The following is a 21,509-nucleotide window of genomic DNA, read 5'->3' on the forward strand; positions in this document are numbered from 1 at the left end:
GGGACCGGGCGGGCAGGAGTTGGGGGGGCGGGCTCGGGGGCGGGGCGGGGTAGGGGTAGGTCCGGGTTGGTGGAGTATGGGGTGCGGGGGCGGGACAGGCTCCGGGTTGCGGGGCGGGGCAGCTGCACGGGCCGGACTGGAGTGGGGGCGGGCTTGGGGACTGGACATGCTTAGGTATGGGGTGGGGACGGGGACGGGGGCGGGGGCGAGGCACAGCGGGTAGGGGCGGAGCAGGCTGGGGTTGGATGGGGCACCGGGGTAGGGGCGGGGCAGGCTCCGGGGCGCGAGGGACCCTGCGCACTGGGCCTTCGGGGCGGCACTGGCACAGCGCCCCACCTGGGGCTGCCCACGACCCCCACATCCCTATATCCTCCACCCCTGCACCCCAGGGACACCACGAACAGGCGGTGCGAGCTCCCGGGCTCCGCGCTCTGCAGCGCCCTTGTGCATGGGGCGGCCTCAGGAGGCCTGGGCTCCCGCGGCAGCGCCGGCCTCGGGCTGAGGTCCCCTAGCCAGGGCTCCACTTCCCGCTCAGCGGACCGCAGGAGTAAACTGAGGCACAGAGAGAGCCGGGTTCGCCGGGGTGCAGGAGCCGCACAGGGAGGATGGAGACTCAGTCGGACCTGGTATGGGGGACCCAGCCGAGCCACGGACCCCAGCGAGGCCGGGCGCCGGGCGCGGGCCGGGGGCGCCCCCTGGTGGCCGCGCGGCGGCCGTTTCCGCCCCAACTCCCGACGCCTTCGAGGGTCTCAGGCATCCTGCAGCGGGCGTTTCCCAGCTCCATCCCAGGGCGGGGTGGCGGGGCGCGCACCCCAGCTGCAGGGACGCAGGGGCGCAGTGGGAAGGGGAGCTCCCTCACCGTCTTAGTTTCTGGGGGTCACGCAGAGAGGCCGAGGCAGCCCTGCAGGCATCCAACCTGCCTCACCTCTCAAACAGGGAGAAGGCTGGGGCGAGGGGCCTGACCGGGACAGCCCACCTGGAAGGGGCAGCACTGGCCACCTGCCCACCCCCTGCCTGAGGCCTGAATGTCCGGAATGCGCAGGAGGGCTTAGTGGTGCGTACCCCAAAACACAGACCCTACCCCTGCGCCTGGGCCCTCCCAGGGAGCATGGGTAGGAGGCCACAGAAGGGAAGGGGTTATTTGGTCCCCAGTGTCACCCAGGGAGGCAGGAGACCCAGCCACCGATGAGAACTGATACTTTTGAGGACAGCAGGGTGTGCCACCGCTGCCCCTCCCATGATGACAGGGCACCTGTCTGGGTTGTGTTCAGCTGGTGCCCATCAGGAACATGGTCACCACTCCCCACACTCACTGCACAGAGCAGAGCTGTGCTCCAGCAATGGCCTCCAGGACAGGGGGCGCCGTGATCTGAGGGGTCAGTGCCTGGCCATGAGGTTGAGAGTCAGTGTTCACTGCTCACATGGGCCACGCTTTTATGGGACCAGCTCCTGTCTGAACTTGTCCGTCCTGCCCCGCAGACCTAATGGAATGGTCTTTCCAGAAACCCCAGAACATGGGAGGCCATCGCTGGCCTGCCCACCCCGCTCTGTGCCTGGGAAGACACCAAAGGCAAATGTTCGTTCAGTGTCTTTTCATGCCCAGCTGCTGAGTGGATGCTGGGTACGCAGGTGGTGGGGTGGGCCTGCTGGGGGGAAGATGACCAGGCTGTGTCCAAGCTGCAGCCCAAATGCCCCCAGAAGAGGACATCATGAGTCAGCCCCAGGGCTGTGGGACTCCCACCTAGAGGGAGACAATGGCACCAGAAGGACCAGCAGCTAGGGGGCTTCGTGCAGTGTGGGGCACCCCTGATATGCCCCGTCCTTGCTCTTGCAACCACCAACTTTGCCAGCAGCACTAACTGTTGCCTCCCTGAGGGCTCAGTCTACCCTGCAGCCTGTCTGGGCCACCCGCATTCACCTCCGAGACCCAACACTTCATACCCATGATCTCGGTGCCACATCCAGGCACCACCTCATGCTCCCCTCACCCCACACCCAAGTGTGACGCTTCCCAAACCCCTGCCTAGAAGGCCACTAGCCCTGCCCGAGGTTTGCTCTCACGTAGGCCCCTGGCCCACACCCCAGGTTGCAGGGGGAGCTGTCTCCTGGGCCCGCCCTCCGCCCTCTACTCTCCTGATCCCTGTTTGGCCTCCTCGTAAACCCCCACCTGCCCCATTCCCTACTTGAGCACTCCTAGAAGTAGGTCCAGCCTGGCCTTGGTGTCCAGGACTGCTGCCAGGAGAGAGGACAGAGCAATCAGACACAAGGACCTGCACCAGGACAACCGAGACAGCACGGCTGCCAAGAACCTTTTGTCAGAGATGCCTGGGGAGCGTTTCTCTCATTCCAACCAGGTCAGTCCTGCCTGAATAGAGTGTGTGACGCAGCGGGTGGCAGATGTGCAAACAGACAGCCCCTCCTTCTCCAGGCCGGTTCTGGGACAGGCACTGGGGTGAGTCTGGCCCGCAATCAGGAAGGCTTCCTGGAAGAGGAGGCCTTGAGCTGAATTTTGAAGGATATGAAAGGAAAAGTTTGCCAGGGGATGCGAGACTGCCAAGAAGGGGGGGGCACATGGGCAAAGGTTCAGGGGCGTCAGGGGTGTGGCCCCTTGCCACGGGCAGCCTGGTGTCCTTGGGACAGGGTGGCCTCAGCCATGATTGGGCTGAGCTAGAGTCTCTAGATGCTCAGAAAGGAGCCCAGACTCCTGCCTGTGGGTCAGGCTTGCCTTTAAGAAGGTTCCCTCTGAGTGGGAGGCAACTGCAGGAGGACCTGTGGAAGCATCTGGAAGGATTGGGCCAGTGCTGTGGGGTGTGATGCTGGGAGGGGACAGATCATAGTTGGGAAGGTGTCGATGACACTGTAGGTACCTGAGCAGCCAAGCAGGGATGCCAGAGCCTCCCTGTCCATCCCCCGAGGGAGAGCCACGCAGGTGTGCAAGTGGGTGAGGACGTCTGTGCTCTGCTGCGGAAGGGACTCCAGGCCTCACGTACCTGATCACAGAGGCGTGGCGTGCTTCCGGCCTGAACGCAAGAGAGGCAGGATGAATGAGGACAAACCCTGTGATTCCACTCAGGGCCCTCAGAGCCACAGAGACAAAGTCAAATGGAGGGTCCTGGGGCTGGGAAGGGACGGGAATAAGTGTTTCATGGAGATAGAGCTTCAGTTTGGGAAGGTGGTGAGTTCTGGAGATGGAGGGTGGTGATGGCTGCAGGACTGTGAATGTGCTCAGTGACACAGAATCGTGCACTTGGAAACGGTTAAGATGATAAATTTTATGTGTCTTTTGCCACAATTAAAAAAAAAAAGAAATGAAAAGGGAATGTAAACATACATTCCTAATCACACAGCCAGGATGTGGTTTGATCTTTAATCATGGAAATGTCATATCTACTAAAAAGTTACATTTAAAAAATGGTAATGGCGCCGGGCGCGGTGGCTCATGCCTGTAATCCCAGCACTTTGGGAGGCCGAGGTCGGTGGATCACTTGAGGTCGGGAGTTTGAGACCAGCCTGGCCAATGTGATGAAACCCCATCTCTACTAAAAATACAAAAATTAGCTGTGCGTGGTGGCACATGCCTGTAATCTCAGGTACTGGGGAGGCTGAGGCAGGAGAATCACTTGAACCCGGATGGCAGAGGTTGCAGTGAGCCGAGATCGTGTCACTGTATTCCAGTCTGGGCAACAAGAGTGAAACTCTATCTGACGAAAAAAAAAAAAAAAAAAAACAGGTAATGACAGCAAGATTGGCCAACAGGAGTGACAGTGAGGAGGATAGTCTAGGACGCCCCTTGTTCCCAGCCTGGGGGTGAGTGGTCTCCAGAGCCCCAGATGCCTGAGCGGGATGGGAGGTGTTTCTGGTGAGAGCTCCACGGCCTTAGAAGCACTGGGAATGGCCTGTCATTCCACCAACAGCTCAGGGGTCCATCAATGGTGGCCCTGCTTGGTCCACTGTGAGTGGCCCAGCCTGGACCCTGTCACCCTGGTGGTCCGGGGGGCCCCAAAGGCAGGCGTGGGGATGCCCCTCGGATGCGTCCCCGGCCTCCGTTTGTCCCAGAGTTTGTCCTGCATAGACGATTGTGCATAGACATTTGTCTGCTTTCCCGGCAGAGCGTTTACTTCCATTCTCTTCAAACAGAAGCTGCCCAGCAATGCTGGAATTGGGAGTTGGGATGAAAACAGCTCTCACTATCACCTTCCAGCCTTCCTCACTTTACCCATCCTCTACTTGGGCTCCCTGTCTGTTGCTTTTGATATCCTTTTTTTCTCTCTTTTTATTGTGGTAAAATACAGATAATTCACCATCTTAACATTTTTTTTTTTTTTTTGAGACAGAGTCTCACTCTGTCGCCCAGGCTGGAGTGCAGTGGCCGGATCTCAGCTCACTGCAAGTTCCGCTTCCCGGGTTTACGCCATTCTCCTGCCTCAGCCTCCCAAGTAGCTGGGACTACAGGCGCCTGCCACCTCACCCGGCTAGTTTTTTGTATTTTTTAGTAGAGACGGGGTTTCACCGTGTTAGCCAGGATGGTCTCTATCTCCTGACCTCGTGATCCGCCCATCTCGGCCTCCCAAAGTGCTGGGATTACAGGCTTGAGCCACCGTGCCCGGCCCCATCTTAACATTTTTAAGTGCATAGTTCAGTGGCCCTGAGTGCATTCGCCTGACGGTGTAGCTGTCACCTCCCTCCATCCACGGAAGTCTCCATCTTCCCCACTGAAGCTCTGTCCCCATGGAAAACTCACGCCCCCACCGCAGCCCCTGGCACCCACCTTTCCACTTCCAGTGTCTGGGCGTGAAGACTCACACGGGGGTTTGTCCTTTGGCTGCCTGCACCTGGCTGTGGCATGCCAGTGTCTCCCTTCCAGGGACGTCACCCTCCCAGCTTCCAGCCAGGTCACAGCTCAGCAGGTCCCCAGGGGCTTCGGGCCTTCCCTTCCCGAGACAAACGCTCCTGTGCCCCTCAGCCCCCCAACTCCTCCCTGCGAGGGGTGCTCTCAGCTGCCTGCGTTGGAAGTGGCTGATGCCAGGCCTGGTTTCCTTGGCAGGAAACAGCCTTGCTGCCTCTCAGAAGACCCCAGGGAGGGCGGGTGAGGGTGGCGATGGTGGGGCTCAGGCGGGGAGCCCCCAGCCCGGCCGGGCTAGCGGGCAGCACGGAGCTTGCCAGGGCACGTGTCAGCAGCCTTAGAAAGTTCAGCCCCGTCGGCAGGTCCAACCAGAGGGCGGTATTTGAAATGTACGCGTGCACAGATTTATGTGCAGGGATGTTCATCACAGCATTATTTATAATAACAAAACATTGGCACCCACTCACACATCCAATCGGAGAAGAAAGGCGAGGTGAATGACAGCACGTTCGAACTCTGGAATACACCATGGCCATTGAACATGAGATTTATGAGGGGTACTCGGACTTGAAAAAATGTTCATTCCATAAGGTCAGGCAGAAAAAAAGCAGAATTCAAGCCCATGTATGTCCCGTCACCCCTATTTTGAAATTCCATAAAACAGGGCATTTAGCCAGACGGACAGCAGGGGCCGTCAAACGTCCGAGGCTGGGCTGAAGCCCCATCTGCGCAGGGCCCCACAGAGATGCGTGCTGAAGGCTTCACGGAGGTCCACCAAGAGGTGGGAGGAAGGGGGCCTTGGGGGAATGAGGTGGGGTCCCAAGGTGGGTTCAGGCAGCAATCAGGGCTTTGGACTGCACCAAAGTGATTCAGCTCACGGTCAGCTCAGAAAAGGCATGCACTAGCCTCCTCCTCCTCCCTCCCTCTCTCTGTCTCTGTCTTTGTGTCTCTCCATCTCTGTCTCTCTGTTTCTCCCTCCCTGTGTCCCTCCTTCCCTCTCTCTGTCTCTCCTTCCCTCTCTCTGTCTGTCCCTCTGTTTCTCTGTCTTCGTCTCTCTCTCTCCGTCTTTGTCTCTCTCTCTCCATTGTCTCTTCCTCATCCACTAGAATGACACAATAAGCAGGTTTGGCTCTGGTTGAATTAGATTCACTAAATTTTACAAAAATAAACACCCACAAAACTTTGGTTCCATTTTTAAGCACAAACACCTGCGTGGGTCTCGGGGTGTCAGTGCAGTTTGCCTGGGTTTGGGGTTTCTGCCGGACGAGGCGGCCTCCTGCAGTGGCCGAGTAAGCCTGGAGCTGAGCCGTGGATGCCCAAGAGGCTCCAAGCCCACAGTGCAGGCGCCACCTCCAGCCCATGGTGTCCAAGACAGGGCCCCTTCCCCTAGAAAAGGACATAATCCTGATTTAATCAGGAATCTTCGGTAGGCACAAGCAGGCTCTGAAGGGGTGATGTGGATGGAAACAGCCATTCTGAGCACATTTGTGTTCTCATTGTTCGGGAAAAGATACAGAGGGACCCAGGCTGAGGTTGGTGGAGCCAAGCAAAACCGGAGTGGAGCTTTTTCCAGACGGTGCTTCCCTGGTCTGGCTGATGCAGGTGTGGGAAGGAGGCTGCCTCTGGCCGTTCCTAGACAGCAGTGAAGTCGAGCCCTGTGCCTGGTTGACAGAATCTACTTCCACGTCAGGGATTGACCGAAACAGCTCCCCAAGTGGAAAGAGAGCTGGTTCCGGTCCCCACCTCGGACGGCCGTCAGGTCCAGGCTTGGTGTCCCGCCTTGGCCCCCCTCAGGCTTGTGTTCACAGGAATCCATCATTTCCCAGCCTCTAGATTACTCTGGGGCTGATTAAATTAGCAAATGCAATCACAATCTGAAGCAAGTTAATTGAGAGAATTTATTTGGGTCTGACAGTTTTATGCATGTTTGATTAAGTATTATAAGGTTTGTTTTTGATTTTGCATAATTTAACTTTAAATCCTGCATGGGGGGGGCCATCAACCATTAATGACCAAAATAAACCTCATGTAAGATGCTGCTTTTTATGATTTATTTCTGAATGCAATATCTTCCAGATTTTTTTGATGCTATTGCCAAAGTGACAAATATGTTTAAAGTAACATTTTGAATCATCCCATTCACCCTGTAAATCTTCCAGAATGTATACAATTCATTAAAAGTTTTGAAAGAAGTACAAGTTAGCATTTATATTGCAACAAGTGACATATAAATGCGTATGTTTGTCTTCCAAGCGCGCCATAAAATATATCCCCCTGTGAGCTCCTCAGAGCCGTACAAATCGTCCATGTGCTGGGGTAATGATAAACTTGGTCACAAATCTTCACTGCTGTCAACACAAAACTGTTCAATCAACAGGAATATGAGTTGCCTGTTTTGTGAAATTAGCACAAGAGAAAATACAGCCCAGGCCTGGGTCTAGGGACATTGTGGCCCTGGGAGGAGGGCCTGAACCCAGGGTGAGTGCTAACCTTGAATGCAGGCTTCCTAAGCCCATTTTGTAATCTGAATCTGGGTGTTATGAGGCCACTTGCATTAGGCGGTCAAGGGCCTGCTGCCCGGAGAAGACCAGGACCACCAAAAAGATGGGTAAGCAGCACTGTCCTCCCCATGCTGAGAGCTTGGGGTCTCTGTCCATGAGCCTAGCCAATGCCCTGCATTCCATGAACATCACTGATTTCCAACAGTGGTGTTTATTAAGCACTTATTCTGCCCCAGCCTCAGCTAAGGGCTTCCCATCATTAAATCTTCATTAATAGCCACCGAGGATAAGCCCAGCTCATAGACGTGCACGTTCAGGAATCTGAAGTCATTTACCCAACCGTGGATTCTCCTCTTGCAGCCTGGGTTGGTGGGATGGGGACACTTCTGAAATCAAGCACATCTGTGATCCATGCCTCCCTGATGGCCCCTGACACCATTCACAAGGCCCCCAGATGCAGATCTGTGCCTGTTGTCTTCTTCACCCCTGCATGGCACCAACAGGCTACTCGACACATGGTGCCAGGGCTGCCCCTGGGTGAGTTACATGCCTGTGGATGCCAGTGGGACATGCAAGGCTGAGGCCTGTGACCCTCCCAAGTCCTCAGGCCTCAATTTTTGAAAAGCCAGCACAAGTCAGGCACTTTAATCAGCCAGCCATCCAACCAACAAACCAACCAACCAATCATCCAACCAACCAATCAACCATCCATCTAACCAAACAACCAACCATACAACAAACCAACCAGCCAACCGACCAACCAACCAAACAACCAACCATCCAACCATCCAACCACCCAAACAACCAACCAACAAACCATCCATCTAACCAAACAACCAACTAACCAGCCAATCAACCAACCAATCAACCAACCAACCAACCATACAACAAACCAACCAGCCAATCAACCGACCAATCAAGCAACCAACCAACCATACAACCAACCAACCAACCAACTAACCAACCAACCAACCAATCATCCAACCAACCAACAAACCATCCATCTAACCAAACAACCAACCCTCCCTTCATGGCCCTTCTTCCCTCCCTCCCTCCCTTCCTTCCTCTCTCTTCTCCCCCCTCACCCCCACACCATCACCTCCCTGTCTCTTTTTCTTTCTTTCTTTGCTTTTCTTTTGTAGAGACAAGTTTTGGCTATGTTGCCAGGCTGATTCAGAACTTCAGGATTCAAGTGATCCTCCGGCCCCAGCCTACCAGTGTGTTGGGATTACAGGCATGAGCTGCTCCTGGCCTACCTTAGTAACCTCTTTAAAGACAGTGTCTCCAAATGTAGTCACATTCTGAGGTGCTGGGGGATTAGGATTTCAACATATGATTTTGGAGGACCACAATTCAAACCCTAACAACACTTCATATCTTGCCCAGGTCTGTAGGTCAGGACCGGGCCATTGCCAAGCTAAGGGTCTGGCTCAGAGTCGCTTATGAGGTTGCAGAAAGGATGTCCCCAGGCCTGCAGCCCTGTAGAGGCCCAGCAGGAGCTGAGAGTCTGTTTCCGAGGGGCTCGCCCACACGGCCGGCGAGTTGGCACTGGCCACTGGCGGGGGCCTCAGTTCCTCCCACGAGGGCCTCCCCCAGAGCTGCTTGAGCATCCTTACAACATGGCAGCTGTCATGCCCTCACTCAGCTTCTCCCATGGGTGATCCGAGTCAGCAAGATGGAAGCCTTGAGGGATTGTGTGACCTGGCCTCGAAGTCACACCACCCTCCTGCCTTGCCCTCTGGCTCACACAGGGCAGGGAGCCGTCATGGGCCACCTTGGGGGCTGGCTCCCCATAAGCAGGGGACAGGCCCTCTTCTGCAGGCTCCATGCAGGCCAGCAAAGCTGTTTCCCACAACATCCCTCGGATGCTTGTGTGTCCTTATCTCCACTTTATAGACAAACGGACTGAGGCCCAGAGAGGCTGAGATTTTGTCCACGGTGAGGAAGTGGTGGAGCCACGGTGGAAGTGGCAGGCTGGGTCTGGAGTATTTGCTGTGGGTCACTCTGCACAGCCTTCCATTAATACAGTCTGCTCTTTCTGTGGCGAATAAAACGTCTGCCTGACGTGGGAACATCTGCCAGGGGAGGCAAGGCCATTTCCCCTGAAGGTGGTTATGAGGATTTGAAGTGACTCGTTCTTCCACTTAAGCCATCTGGGCACATCACAGACCACCCCAGACTCAGTGGCACAAAACAGCAACCATTTGGTTACACTCAAGGAAGTGCCAGGCAGGGAAGGGCCAGGCAGGACCTTTCTGCTCCACGCTGTTTGGGGCTCAGTTGGGAAGGCACAGGGTGGTGGGTGTTCCGGTCTCCTGGAGGCTTGTCCACGCTGGGGCCAGCTTCTCCCAGCAGGCGCTAAGAACTAAGAGGAGGCGGCGTGCAGGAGGCGGAGGGGAAGCCACGGGGCTGCTTCTGCCTCAGCCCAGAAACCGTGCAGAGTCCCTCAGGCCTCCTCTGTCTGGTTGCAGGACAGTCACAGAGGCCAGCCCAGTTTCGCAGAAAAGAATTGGCTTGGTCTCCTGCTGGGTAAGTGGGGAGGTGGCTGTAGAAGGGCCTGGGTAGAGATGTCCGTGCAGCCGAGAGGATGGCTGGGCTTCTGTGTACCGCGTCTCCTTCCCCAGCCTCCTGGGTGGCTCAGCTCAGTGGGGCTACAGGCCGCCACCCCATCCCAGAGACATGGAGAGGGGGGTTGTCACTGAACTTGAAGTCGCACTGGCCTTGTCCAACAACCAGTTAAAATGACCCTGGAGGCATCCATTCTCTCCCATCCCTTCCCCTTCCCTGGCCCAAACCCTGCAAGGTGACTGGTGTCAGAGATCAGGCCTCCGGCAAGGTGGCTGGTGTCAGAGATAAGACTCTCTAGGCCTCTACTGTCCTGGCAGCAAGAGTCACTCCCTGCCGGGACCCTGAAGTCAACCAGCTGGATAAAGTCCCCACAGTGACTCCATCCTCGGCCCCCAGCCCCAGCGAGTGGAGGGACAGAGGGATGGTACTGGAGGGATCAGGGGTGGGCTTCAACCTGCCCCACAACCAGGGGTTGCACTATTTCCATCCTAGCACGCGCCCTGGGCCGGCCTCGGTGGGGAAAGTGCTCCTTCCAGGCAGGGATTGCCTCGCTGTCCCTGCAAAGGCAGAACAACAGGTGTTCTCAGCTGCGTGGCCAGGGGGTCCCATCCAGCTTGGGAGCTCTGTGTTGGCAGCGAGCGCCACATTTGGCCCCAACTTAAAGTCTCCCACAGACCTGGAGCCACCGGGTCCCACCAAGGGCCGCCTGGTCCCTCCTGCACTTGGTGGCACCATGGGCACCAGCCCAGCAGATGGCGCCAAGCCACTGCCCACAGCGCAGTGGGAGGCCGGAAGCGGGCAGGGACAGGGACAGGGAAGCTGATGGGGACCCCGCTGGACCTCACATGCCAGGGCAAACCTGCAGCAAATCCCCAGCACATGGTGGTCCTGGGGTGACTGAGCTGTGGCCAGGTCACGGGCGCAGAGCTCAGGGAGTAGGCAAAAGACCAGAAACAGCCATGGCCGGGGAGGAAATCGGTGTCCTGGGAAGCTACTTGCGCTGTGCACGGGTGGACTGGGTCACCAGGCCAAAATCCACAGTGGCCACAGCAAGAGAACACTGGGCCAGCGGAGACACGGGCCACCAACAGGCAGGGGCGGCTTTGCGTGTGAAGGAGGGGGAGGCAGGAGACAGTCAGATGTCCCTCACCGCCTGGGGACGGGGTGTGTGACGGAAGGGGCAGCCCGAGATTGAAGGCGCCTCCCAGAGATGGGGCATTCGAGCTGGGTCCTAAAGGGCGAGTAGGAGCTTGGAAGATGGAGGAGAGACAGAGAGAGAGAAAAAGCAGCTGTAAAGGGGTCCAGGCTCCCGCCCTGCACCCTGGTTTCCCAGGGAGTTAGGGGAGGCTGGCTGTTCTGCAGGGTCAGCCAGGGAAGGGTGACGCCCACCGTCTTCTGTGAAGGGTGCCAAGGGGCAGCCTCAAGGAGAGCGTCCAGCCACGCACACGACCAAGACCAGAACCCACACCTGGTGCTTCCACACGTGTGGGGCTTGCAGATTCTCCAAAGCAAAATTCAAAGCAGACAGACAGGACTTGCCCTATGACCCAAGGTGTGTGAGCGTGTCCCCCACCGTGGCGCCTTTGTTGACGTCGAATAATAAACAACTCTGCACTGAAATTCTCATTCTCCTGGAAAGGGCAGCCAGGGCTCCCCCTCACTGTCCCCTCACCCCAAACCCCAAGTGATATCCCAACCTTGGAAGCAATGGGTAGCAGGCAGCAGGGTCAGCCCGGGAAGCCACTCTCACAGCTGGCCATCCCCATCCAGGGGCGAGCAGAGGCTGGTGGGGCAGATGACTGACCAGAGAGTGTGGAACCATCAACACAGACAAAGTGACAAGGGGACAGCTGCACCTTTTGGGAATTCAGGACACAGAACCCTCCTGCAGGGAGAAGCACATGACTGCGGGCCCAGCCTGAGGTACTGCTGAGTGAGGGCCCCAGCTTTCCCAGAGATCCTACTAGAGGAACATGTTTCAGGCCACTCTGGCTGATATGCACTTCTTATTTGTCCAAATCCAGCTGCTACAGAAATGTTAAAAAAGAAAGTAAAATATATTCATCTCTCTAATTCCAACACACACACATCACCTCTGCAAACATTTATCTGCTTCCAGGACTTCACCCAGAAACGGACATCTAAGAATATGTTTGTGCTGACGAGGGGTCATACCAGACGTGATTTTGTGAACCACTTTTTTTTTTTTTTTTTTTTTTGAGGCAGAGTCTCACTCTGTTGCCCGGCTGGAGTGCAGCGGTGCGACCTCGGCTCACTGCAAGCTCTGCCTACGGTGTTCACACCATTCTCCTGTCTCAGCCTCCCCAGTAGCTGGGACTACAGGCGCCTGCTACCACGCCTGGCTAATTTTTTTTTTTTGTATTTTTTTTAGTAGAGACGGGGTTTCACCATGTTAGTCAGAATGGTCTTGATCTCCTGACCTCTTGATCTGCCCACCTTGGCCTCCCAAAGTGCTGGGATTACAGGTGTGAGCCACCACGCCCGACCTATGAACCACTTTTGACTCAGCCTGGGGGGCTGTCTTCTGGGCACAGTTGGCAGTGGGTTCACCTGACCCTAAGTTTGGCAGCAGAAACTTCAAGGCCTGTTCCTAATTTTGTATTTTCTTAAGGAAGGTCCCTCAAACCAGAAGCCTCAGGCCCCACAAAACCTGTGTCTGCCCCTGGCTGCAGGATACTCTAGGGTCTGGATGCAGCCAGGGCCAGTCACAGCCTCACTAGCTGGCCACTCCTTTAAGGGTCTGTTCATTGGCAGCTTTGTTCTGATGGCCACCCCCCGCCGCCGAAGGCACCTCCTTGGCCTTTGGCTTGGGTGATGCTGACCCACAAGGAGGGGTCTCTGGCCCAGCAGTCCTGGGACGTCCCCTGTATGAAGACCGTATGTCTGACATGGCACTTGCCACCCTTTCCGGTCATTTGCCCCTCAGCCTGTCCCTCTCACAAGATGGCAGGTGCCTTGAGGGTGGGGGCTCTGCTGTGCCCATGTCCTTGGTACCCAGAGCAGGGTAACAGCATGGGGGCAAGGGCAGGCACACATGCTGTGCTTCTCTGAGGGGGTGCAGCAGGAAGCAGGGGGCATCAAATCCAGAGCTGGGGCCAGGGGACTGCAGGGCAGGGAGCACACGGGAAACGCAGAGCAAGGAGGGGGCTGTGGCTCTGCCCCTCCTGTGGCACAGCACCAGATGGGCCAGGTGTGAGCCCTGATCCATGGACATGCGACCACCCTCACCAGCACGTGAGAAGCCGCGTGATGGGTGACCACCTGGTTTACACACCACCCTCTTTCTGGCCACAGGAGCTGTCTTACAGTGCCGGCGTCCCAGCATGAGCTGCATGGGAGGAAGAATTCTCTTTAGTTAGTCTGTCTCTAATGGTCCTTAAAACAGAAGACAAAAAATGAAGGCAGGCATTAAGATGCTTTTTATTATCTCAATGTTTACATATTTAAAATGTTTATTTTTGTGGAGGCCATGTTGCCAGCCATGTCGCCCAGGCTGGTCTTAAAACTCCTGGGCACAAGAGATATGAGGCCAGAATGACAGGTGTGAGCCACCACGCCCAGCCTTATCTCAATAGCTAAAAGTGTGGATCTGCCTCACATCTGGAGAGGCAGAGAGGTGAGCCAGCAACAGGGCTATTGAAGAAGGAAGACTTGTTTACTGATTTTAATTTTTTTGTAGAGACAGGGGTCTCACTATGTTGCCAGGCTGGTCTCAAACTTCTGGGGCAAGTGATGCCCCTGCCTCGGCTCCCAAAGCAGTGGAATGACGGGCGTGAACCAACACTTCTTGCCTGACACCTGTTTCTTTTGGAATATTTGCCGCCAGCCATCGGTAAAGAAAACAGGCTCTTGGCCTTTTTTGCTGTGCTACCTCCTGGTGCCCTTTGCTCATCCAGATGTTCCTCGAACTCCTGCTCATGCAGGAGTAAAGGCAGCTCTCTCTCCAGTGGCGAGGATGGGGCCACAGTGGAGAAGGTAGCTGCGCCAGCCCTCAGGGCGGCCCTGGTCCAAAGGACGTGGGTCCAGGAGCCAGCTCGCTGTCCCGGGAGGAGCCAGCTCGCTGTAGCCAATGACGGGCCTGGTGGGCAGGAGGGCCCAGCCCCCTTGTTCCAGTGCCATGAATCTGAAGGGCCACCCACTTTCCGGTCGCCTCAGGGCCTGCTGACCCTGCCTTCCCCTCCCACCCAGCAGCCACACCCAGGAGCGCTCCCCAACACACTCCTCGCTGGAAACCCCCAGGACACCCGCCAGCCTGTACGAACCAGGCGTGGGGACACTAACACAAATCCCTTTCCTTCACTGGGGGGGCCCTGGGGCTGCTGCTGGGCCTGCTCACACTCCGGGGCTGTCCCCCCTTCGGCTGCCGAAGTCGCCGCTGGCCCACCAGGCCTGGCAGCCACCCACCCGCTCCCTGCCGCCCGGGTCCGCGTGGCGTCGGCCGCCCCCACCCTTCCCCGCCCTCCCGGAGCCCGGGGGGCGCCCCCATTCCCGCCGCTGCCCCGTCCTCCCAACCCCAGGCCGGAGCCGCGCAGGGTGCCTTCGCACACGGTCCCGCGAGGACCAGACCTGTTCCCGGTCCCTGGGCCGCCCATCTCCGCCGGGAAGGCGGCTTCCTCCGGGGCCCGGCCCCACCCCAGCGACCGGCAGCAGCGCGCCGAGTCGGACAACTCAGGCCGGGGCCACTACCAGGGTCAAGCCCTGTTCTGGGACCAAAGGACCGCTCCACGGGAGCGCGCCTGCGCACCGCCCCTCCTCGTGGCGCGGAGGCGCGGCCCAGGAACGGCAGGAGCAGGCCAGCCATCTGCGCCTGCGCAAGATCAGGCGCGACCCCCGAGGGCGTTCGGGGAAGGGAACGCTGCGGACTGCTCGCAGCGTGCGCACGCACGCGCGCCTCGGGAAGCGTCGCGTCCGGGACGCCCAGAGCGGGCACCGAGCGGGGGAAGGGAAGGGCGACTCGGTCGGCGCGGGCGGAGGGGGCGTGAGGCCGGCCTACGGTGGCCGTCGAGGGACGGCGCTACGGCTCCCACGCTGGGCCAAACGCCTCCGGCGGCCGCGCCCAGGCGCCCCTTCACCTGCAGGGCGACCCCAGCCGGGGACGCGTGAACCACGCCCGCAGCCGCCCCGCCGGCGCCCCCAGCCGCGCGTCCCGGCACCATGCGGCCGTCCTGCGCACGGAGCCCCGAGGGACAGGGGCGCCCGCAGGCCCGGCCCCCAGCACCGCCGGCCGGCCCCGAGGTCCGGGACGCCAGCGCCGCCGCGGAGAGGGCACCGGGTGAGCTGCGGGCGGGGACCCGGCCTCGGCGGGGGCCGTCTCCAGGGCAACGCGCGGCGCGGGACCCGGAAGTGGCTCCGGCAGGGGCTCTGCAGCCTGGGGGCCGGCGCGGCGCAGGCCCGGTGCTCACAAGGCGTTGCCGGGGCCCGTCGCGTCTCTGCGGCCCCGAGGAAACGGTCCTGGGTCCATGGGCCGGGCCGAGCGGGCCTCTGCAGAAAGACGGGGACCCGGATGGAGCCGCGGGCCGTGAGACTCCGCGGGGACACAGCCCCGCCGAGCCGCGTTTGAGGGGCACCGCCATGGCTGGGGTCCCGGTCGGGGCGATCTCCAGGCCGAGGCCGGCCTTAAATCGGGCCGCTCTGGCTCCTGCACCGCGTGGAGGAGCCCGGCGGTGGGAGAGGGCGAGGCCGGGCCCCTGCGGGCACGGGAGGGTCAGGCGGCCCGGCCTTTCCCGCTTCCGCTCTGGCCAGGTCCCCACGGCAGGGCCCAGGCTGAATCTGTCTGACGGCAGGCGAAGCTCTTGGCAACAGTCCCCTTCGTGTTACCAACTTTCCTACTCCGATTTTATTTCCTGACCTTTGAGTTCATTCCGTCTACAGATTATTTAGGCAAGCTATAAACGGCATTTACTAGGTGAAGCTAGAGAGCCAAATGCCGCGTCTGCTCTTTGCAGCCCAGTCTGTAGGGCCGCTGCCAGACCCCGGGCCGACTCCACACGGGGGCCTGGGCCCTGTGCCTCCACTGTGCACGCCAGGCCCAGCCCCTTACCTCCCACAGCTACTCGCAAGGGCAGTGCTATTGGCACCCCCACTGGACAGAGCAGGAGCCGTCTTGGGGTCAGGTGACCTGCCCAAGGTCACTGCTAGGGAAGGTCAGTGCCAGGGTTCAGGCCCAGCAAGGTGACCCCAGGGCCCCCCAGCCGTCCATCTGGCCCCCAGCACTTGTCAGGTTGCTGGAGTCACCTGCCCCCGCCGGGCTCGTTCTCGGTTCACCTGCGAGTCCCTTTTCCAGGCCCTGTGGTGGCTTCTTGCAGGCGTCATTTAAGGGCTTGTGCCAGCCCTGGGTCAGGCAGCCACGGAAGACCAGGGCAGTAACAGGCAAACTGCCTAAGAGCAGAGGGTGGTCCAGCTAGTGGGGGGCTGCGGGGATCCTGCGGGAAAGAGCCATTCTTGCCCCTTCCCGTCCGTTTTGGCATTGACCACCTCTGGGGGCCTCCCCTGGCCACTGCCCCGAAGGCCCCCCTTCCCCAGTGCTGCCCTAGAACAAACACTTTGGCTTCCCCAGGTGGTGGGCCCCCTGGAAGTATCCTTGGGAGGGTTTGTGAAAAGAGTAAGCCTGGGAGTGCCCGCAGATCCCGCCCTGGACTCCCTTTTCCCGTAGTCCGGGCCCTGGAGTTTGTGTCCGCCTTCGCCGGCTGATTGCCTGGGGAAGGATCCGCATAGAGTCCTCACACTGACAAGGGTTTTGCGGCTCTCCCCGCAGGCCGACGCCTCCCCCGAGGCTCAGCGGCGGGCTTCCAGGCCTAGGCGCTCATGACCCCTACGCTGACCGCTGCCTGGACGCCGCCACCGCGAGCTAGTGCCGCCGCCACCAGGGCCCAATGCCGGTCATGCCCATCCCGCGGCGGGTGCGCTCCTTCCACGGCCCGCACACCACCTGCCTGCATGCAGCCTGCGGGCCGGTGCGCGCCTCCCACCTGGCCCGTACCAAGTACAACAACTTCGACGTGTACATCAAGACGCGCTGGCTGTACGGCTTCATCCGCTTCCTGCTCTACTTCAGCTGCAGCCTGTTCACCGCGGCGCTCTGGGGTGCTCTGGCCGCCCTCTTCTGCCTACAGTACCTGGGCGTTCGCGTCCTGCTGCGCTTCCAGCGCAAGCTGTCGGTGCTGCTGCTGTTGCTGGGCCGCCGGCGCGTGGACTTCCGCCTGGTGAACGAGCTGCTCATCTACGGCATCCATGTCACCATGCTGCTAGTTGGGGGCCTGGGCTGGTGCTTCATGGTCTTCGTGGACATGTGAGGGCCGTGAGCGCGAGCTTGATGTATCGTCCCGGGTTGTGGCTGTGTTCTTTCCATGGGTGAGGTCGGCCAGGGCCTTCCCTTCCGCCCATCCCGCAGGCAGTTGCTGCTGCCCAGCGCCCACGGAGAGAAAAGAAAGGGCTGAGACTTCCGTGATGGGGGTGCGGACGCCGCCCCTAGGCTGGCTTCCTGCGTCCACCCTCTCCGTGTGCACTCTTCAGGGGCGGCGCCCACCTGCCAGTGGCTCCTGCTCACACATCTTCAGGTCGTACTGCGGAGTGGGCCGTCTGTTCTGCCTCTCTGTGGGCTTCTCTTCAGGACCACAGCTGCCAGGGACTTTAGACATCACCCTGGAAGGCCTCTGGACACAGAGGGCCGTGTGCCCAGGAACAAATCCGGAGGGGGGGCCCTCCTGGCTGCACAGTCCCTTCCTGCGTTCCCTGGTCTCAGCCCCAGCCAGCGGGACACGGAAGGCTCCTCTCGCTGACACACCACACTGCCACAAAGCTGCTTACTCTGCCCTGGGCCACCTGAGTCCTGGCACTGCCCGCGTACCACCCTTTGTCACCCTGAGGGGCTGTGTGGGTCCTGAGCCCCCAGCCAGCCTTCAGGGTCTCCTTGGATAGTGTAGGTGCAGTCTAGCGGGGGGCGGAGAGCGGCTCAGGTGGCAGGGGCCTCAGCAGGCTCTCAGCTCAGGGGCTGGCCTGGGGAAACCCTGGGAGCCAGGGGCTGACTCCAGCAGCACTGGCCTGTCTTTTCCAGGAGGGCTGTGAGGATGTCCTCAGATGCTGTGGATTCCTGGGGAGGCACCTCCATTCCTTTCTGGCTTTTTTTGCGGAGGAGGGCTTTGGGCCTCTTTCTCTGAGGGAACATCCTCAAAGAAAGCCTGGGAGATCGAGGCTACAGTGAGCTGGGATGGAGACTTGCGTGTCCCGAGTGTCCACAGCAGGCGGCAGAGGCCTCAGTGTGGCAACCACAGCCCGGGAGCCTGTGTAGTACCAGCAGCATCTTACAGCCCCGGGTGTATGCTGAGATCCTATCCCACGCTGCCCTCCAGTGACTGGGGGGCCCAAACGATGGCACAGGGGCAGGTGGGCTGGAGGGGTACAGATGCCCTGTGTTCAGGGAGGGCGGCCACCATGGGCTGGGGTCTCGCCCAGGACCCCTTGCTCTGCTCCTCGGCCTTGCAGTTACGGTAGCACTATGGTGGACTGCCCATGGCCGTGTGGCTTTGGGGGCAAGTGGTAGGGCGCCCTGAATAATGATGACAGGGACAACAGGCAGAGTTGCTCTAGAGCAGGACACAGGGTGCAGTACTGACAACCCTAGCGGCACCCCAAATCCACGTCCCCACACTCCGGGCATGGGTGGGACTTGTGACCCTGCCCTGTCAGGTGGACCAGTGGCCCAGGAGCCAGGAGGACAGTTGTGCCACTGGAAGAGAAACTTTTTGAAAAACCCTAAATCAGGTAGAGAAAGCAAAAAATCTTTGGCCGTAAACCGTGCTAATTTGTTGGCAGCTTCTGTGGATGACCTCCGTTGAGCCCGGGCTGTGTTCAGGCCCTGGGCAGGCGGGTGGGAGTTTTCCTGCGTGGGCCTCATTTCTTGCTGCAGAGAATCTTTTGCACTAAGTCACGCTGTTTCCTCAAAGAAGCTTTGTTTTTTGTTAACGTGTTACTCAGAGTCACCCAGGCCTCTCGGCTGAGGGTGAAGGTGGGGCGGGAGGCAGGAGGGGGCCAGTGGTGCCGCTTGTGTGGTGTCAACGCTGCAGGGAGTTGCGGCACCTTGGTGCCCTCTGAGCACCTGGCCGCCTGCTGTCCCCAGTGCCTGTGAAATTCGTCATGAGATGACCCACCTGCATTAAACCTATTTTTTTAATGTGTTGATGGAGTGATTGCTTAAAGCTCAATTGTTTTATTCCTTTTTGAAGGACGTAATAATCACCCAGACCACCACAGAAACCATCTTCTCCCGTAAGATGGGAAAGTTTCCACAAACACTCGCTGTGGTGCTGGGGAAGTAGCCCCTGAAGACAGGGTCCCCCTTGTGGGGAGCTGCCGTGGGGAGGTGGCCTCGCTGACCAGCAAGGATTTGTCAGCAGGGCAGTCACTGGGACACTGCTATGCAGGCCAGTGGAGGTTGCATTCAGCTGACTGGCCCATTCAGAGTTTTTTTGTTTTTTTTAGACGGAGTTTTGCTCTTCTAGCCTGGGCTGGAGTGTGTTGATGCGATCTTGACTCACTGCAGCCGCCACCTCCCGGGTTCAGGTGATTCTCATGCCTCAGCCTCCCAAGTAGCTGGGATTACAGGCACCTGCAACCTCGCCCAGCTAAGTTTTGTGTTTTTAGTAGAGATGGAGTTTCACCATGTTGAACAGGCTGGTCTCAAACTCCTGACTTCAGGTGATTCACCTGCCTCGGCCTCCCAAAGTGCCAGGATTCCAGGCGTGAGCCCCTCCACCTGGCCTAGGTCAGAGTCTTAGAATAAAGCTGGGGTGGTGTTTCCGACGCTGCTGAAAGGAGAGAGACCTCAGGGCTGTGAGCGAGCACAGCGCGATCCACCGCAGGGGGAGATGCACACACATAAAAAAAGGTTGGAAGAAAAGTAAAACCAAAGTTCTTATTTATTCAAAAAAACGGTGTGAGGCCAGGTGCAGTGGCTCACGCTGGTAATCCCAGCACTTTGGGAAGCTAAGGCAGGAGGATCACTTGAGCCCAGGAGTTCAAGACCAGCCTGGGCAACAGAGTGAGACCCCATCTCTACAGAAAGTTTAAAAATGAGCTGGCCGTGGTGGTGTGCGCCTAGGAGACCGAGGCTGCAGTAGCTGTGAGTGCACCACTGCACTCCAGCCTGGGTGACAGAGTGAGACTCTGTCTCTAAAGCACAAACCAGTGTGAAGATTGAGAGACATGCTATTCATATTATTCTAGAATCTTTGCTTTGTATAAGGCTTCCTTAGCTTGTGTGAAGGGAGGAAGTTCATGTTTCTCATTTTTTCACTTGCAAAGGTTTCTAACAACATGAAGATGACAACGATTTCCTCCCAGGCAGTTATTATGGCCAGAAAGTATCACTTAAAGGGAAACCAGCTGGGTGCAGTGGCTCACACTTGTAATTCCAACACTTTGGGAGGCCCAGGTGGGAGCATCGCTTGAGCCCAGGAGTTCCAGATCAGCCTGGGCAACAGGGAGACCCTAGCTTTTTTTTTTTTTTTTTTTTTGAGGCAGAGTCTTGCTTTGTTGCCCAGGCTGGAGTGCAGTGGCCGGATCTCAGCTCACTGCAAGCTCCGCCTCCCGGGTTTCCGCCATTCTCCTGTCTCAGCCTCCCGAGTAGCTGGGACTACAGGCGCCCGCCACCTCGCCCGGCTAGTTTTTTGTATTTTTTATTAGAGACGGGGTTTCACTGTGTTAGCCAGGATGGTCTCGATCTCCTGACCTCGTGATCCGCCCGTCTCGGCCTCCCAAAGTGCTGGGATTACAGGCTTGAGCCACCGCGCCCGGCCGGGAGACCCTATCTCTACAAAAAAAGATTTTTAAATGAGTCAGGTAGAGTGGCGCTCACCTCTAGTTCCAGCTACTCCGGAGGCTTAACGGGGAGGATTGTTTGAGCCCAGGCCGGGGAGGGGTTGAGGCTACAGTGAACCATGATTCTGTCACTGCTCTCCAGCCTGGGTGACAGAGCAAGACCCCGTCTCAAGAAGATAAAGGAAAACTCCGGATTCCATTAGGTAACAAGCTATCCATTGTAGAGTTTTGTGGAACTGTTTGACCAAACTTTTGGGATTTTGTTTTTGACGGCAGAGTTCGTGAAATCATTACTAAAATGTGTGCCCCTGAAAAGCTTAGGAAGGTGACATTTGTTTTACCAAACCCAGGGCTGGAGCTTGGTGTGGAGCACTGCTTCCCAGACCAGGCTTCTGATCCGAAGGTCTGGGGACTCTGTGTGTCCCACAGGGAATGCCAGGCCGCAGCCGAGTCCTGAGGTGGGCGCAGGGCCTGGATACACAGCCTTACCTGTGCACACAAAGCTGGGGCAGTTAGCCAACGGGCGCTGTGAGGCTTGGCCTGGGAGAGTGGCCTGGTCTTTTTGCTTTGCCAGGCGTGGGTGAAGGTGGCTATGCCCTTGACTGGTCACACCCGGCCACGCCCCACACCAGAGAGGCTGCAGGAGGGCCCCTGCCTTCCCTGGCCCTCCCCACCTGGCTTCACTCTGGTTTTCAGTGGATTTGGCATGTTTTCCGTGGTTCCCTGCCTGGGCCATCTCCATCTGATAGAACTCCCCGCGG

At 58.4% G+C, this 21,509-nt stretch overlaps 1 protein-coding gene and 1 long non-coding RNA gene across 3 annotated transcripts; both read left to right on the plus strand.

Moving 5' to 3' along the window:
* Nucleotides 1-291: 291 nt before the first annotated feature.
* LOC117099165 lies at nucleotides 292-7,315 on the plus strand. Its single transcript, XR_004443720.1, has 3 exons — nucleotides 292-573; nucleotides 1,604-2,354; nucleotides 6,043-7,315. It is a non-coding gene; the product is annotated as an uncharacterized LOC117099165 (long non-coding RNA).
* A 7,499-nt stretch (nucleotides 7,316-14,814) lies between these two features.
* TMEM250 (transmembrane protein 250) lies at nucleotides 14,815-19,110 on the plus strand. 2 transcript variants are annotated; one of them, XM_033238576.1, is made up of 2 exons: nucleotides 14,815-15,205; nucleotides 16,688-19,108. In XM_033238576.1, the coding sequence occupies exon 2, from the start codon at nucleotides 16,806-16,808 to the stop codon at nucleotides 17,223-17,225; it is 420 nt and encodes a 139-aa protein (XP_033094467.1). In that variant the 5' UTR covers nucleotides 14,815-15,205; nucleotides 16,688-16,805; the 3' UTR covers nucleotides 17,226-19,108. The 2 variants fall into 2 exon arrangements, with proteins under 2 accessions (XP_033094467.1, XP_033094468.1); XM_033238577.1 differs by lacking the exon at nucleotides 14,815-15,205 and adding an exon at nucleotides 15,820-16,076 and having other exon boundaries at nucleotides 16,688-19,110.
* The last annotated feature ends 2,399 nt before the right edge of the window (nucleotides 19,111-21,509 follow it).

This window comes from Trachypithecus francoisi, unplaced genomic scaffold (assembly GCF_009764315.1).
Source record: "Trachypithecus francoisi isolate TF-2019V2 unplaced genomic scaffold, Tfra_2.0 Lachesis_group16, whole genome shotgun sequence".
In the NCBI taxonomy this organism is placed as follows: Eukaryota; Metazoa; Chordata; class Mammalia; order Primates; family Cercopithecidae; genus Trachypithecus; species Trachypithecus francoisi.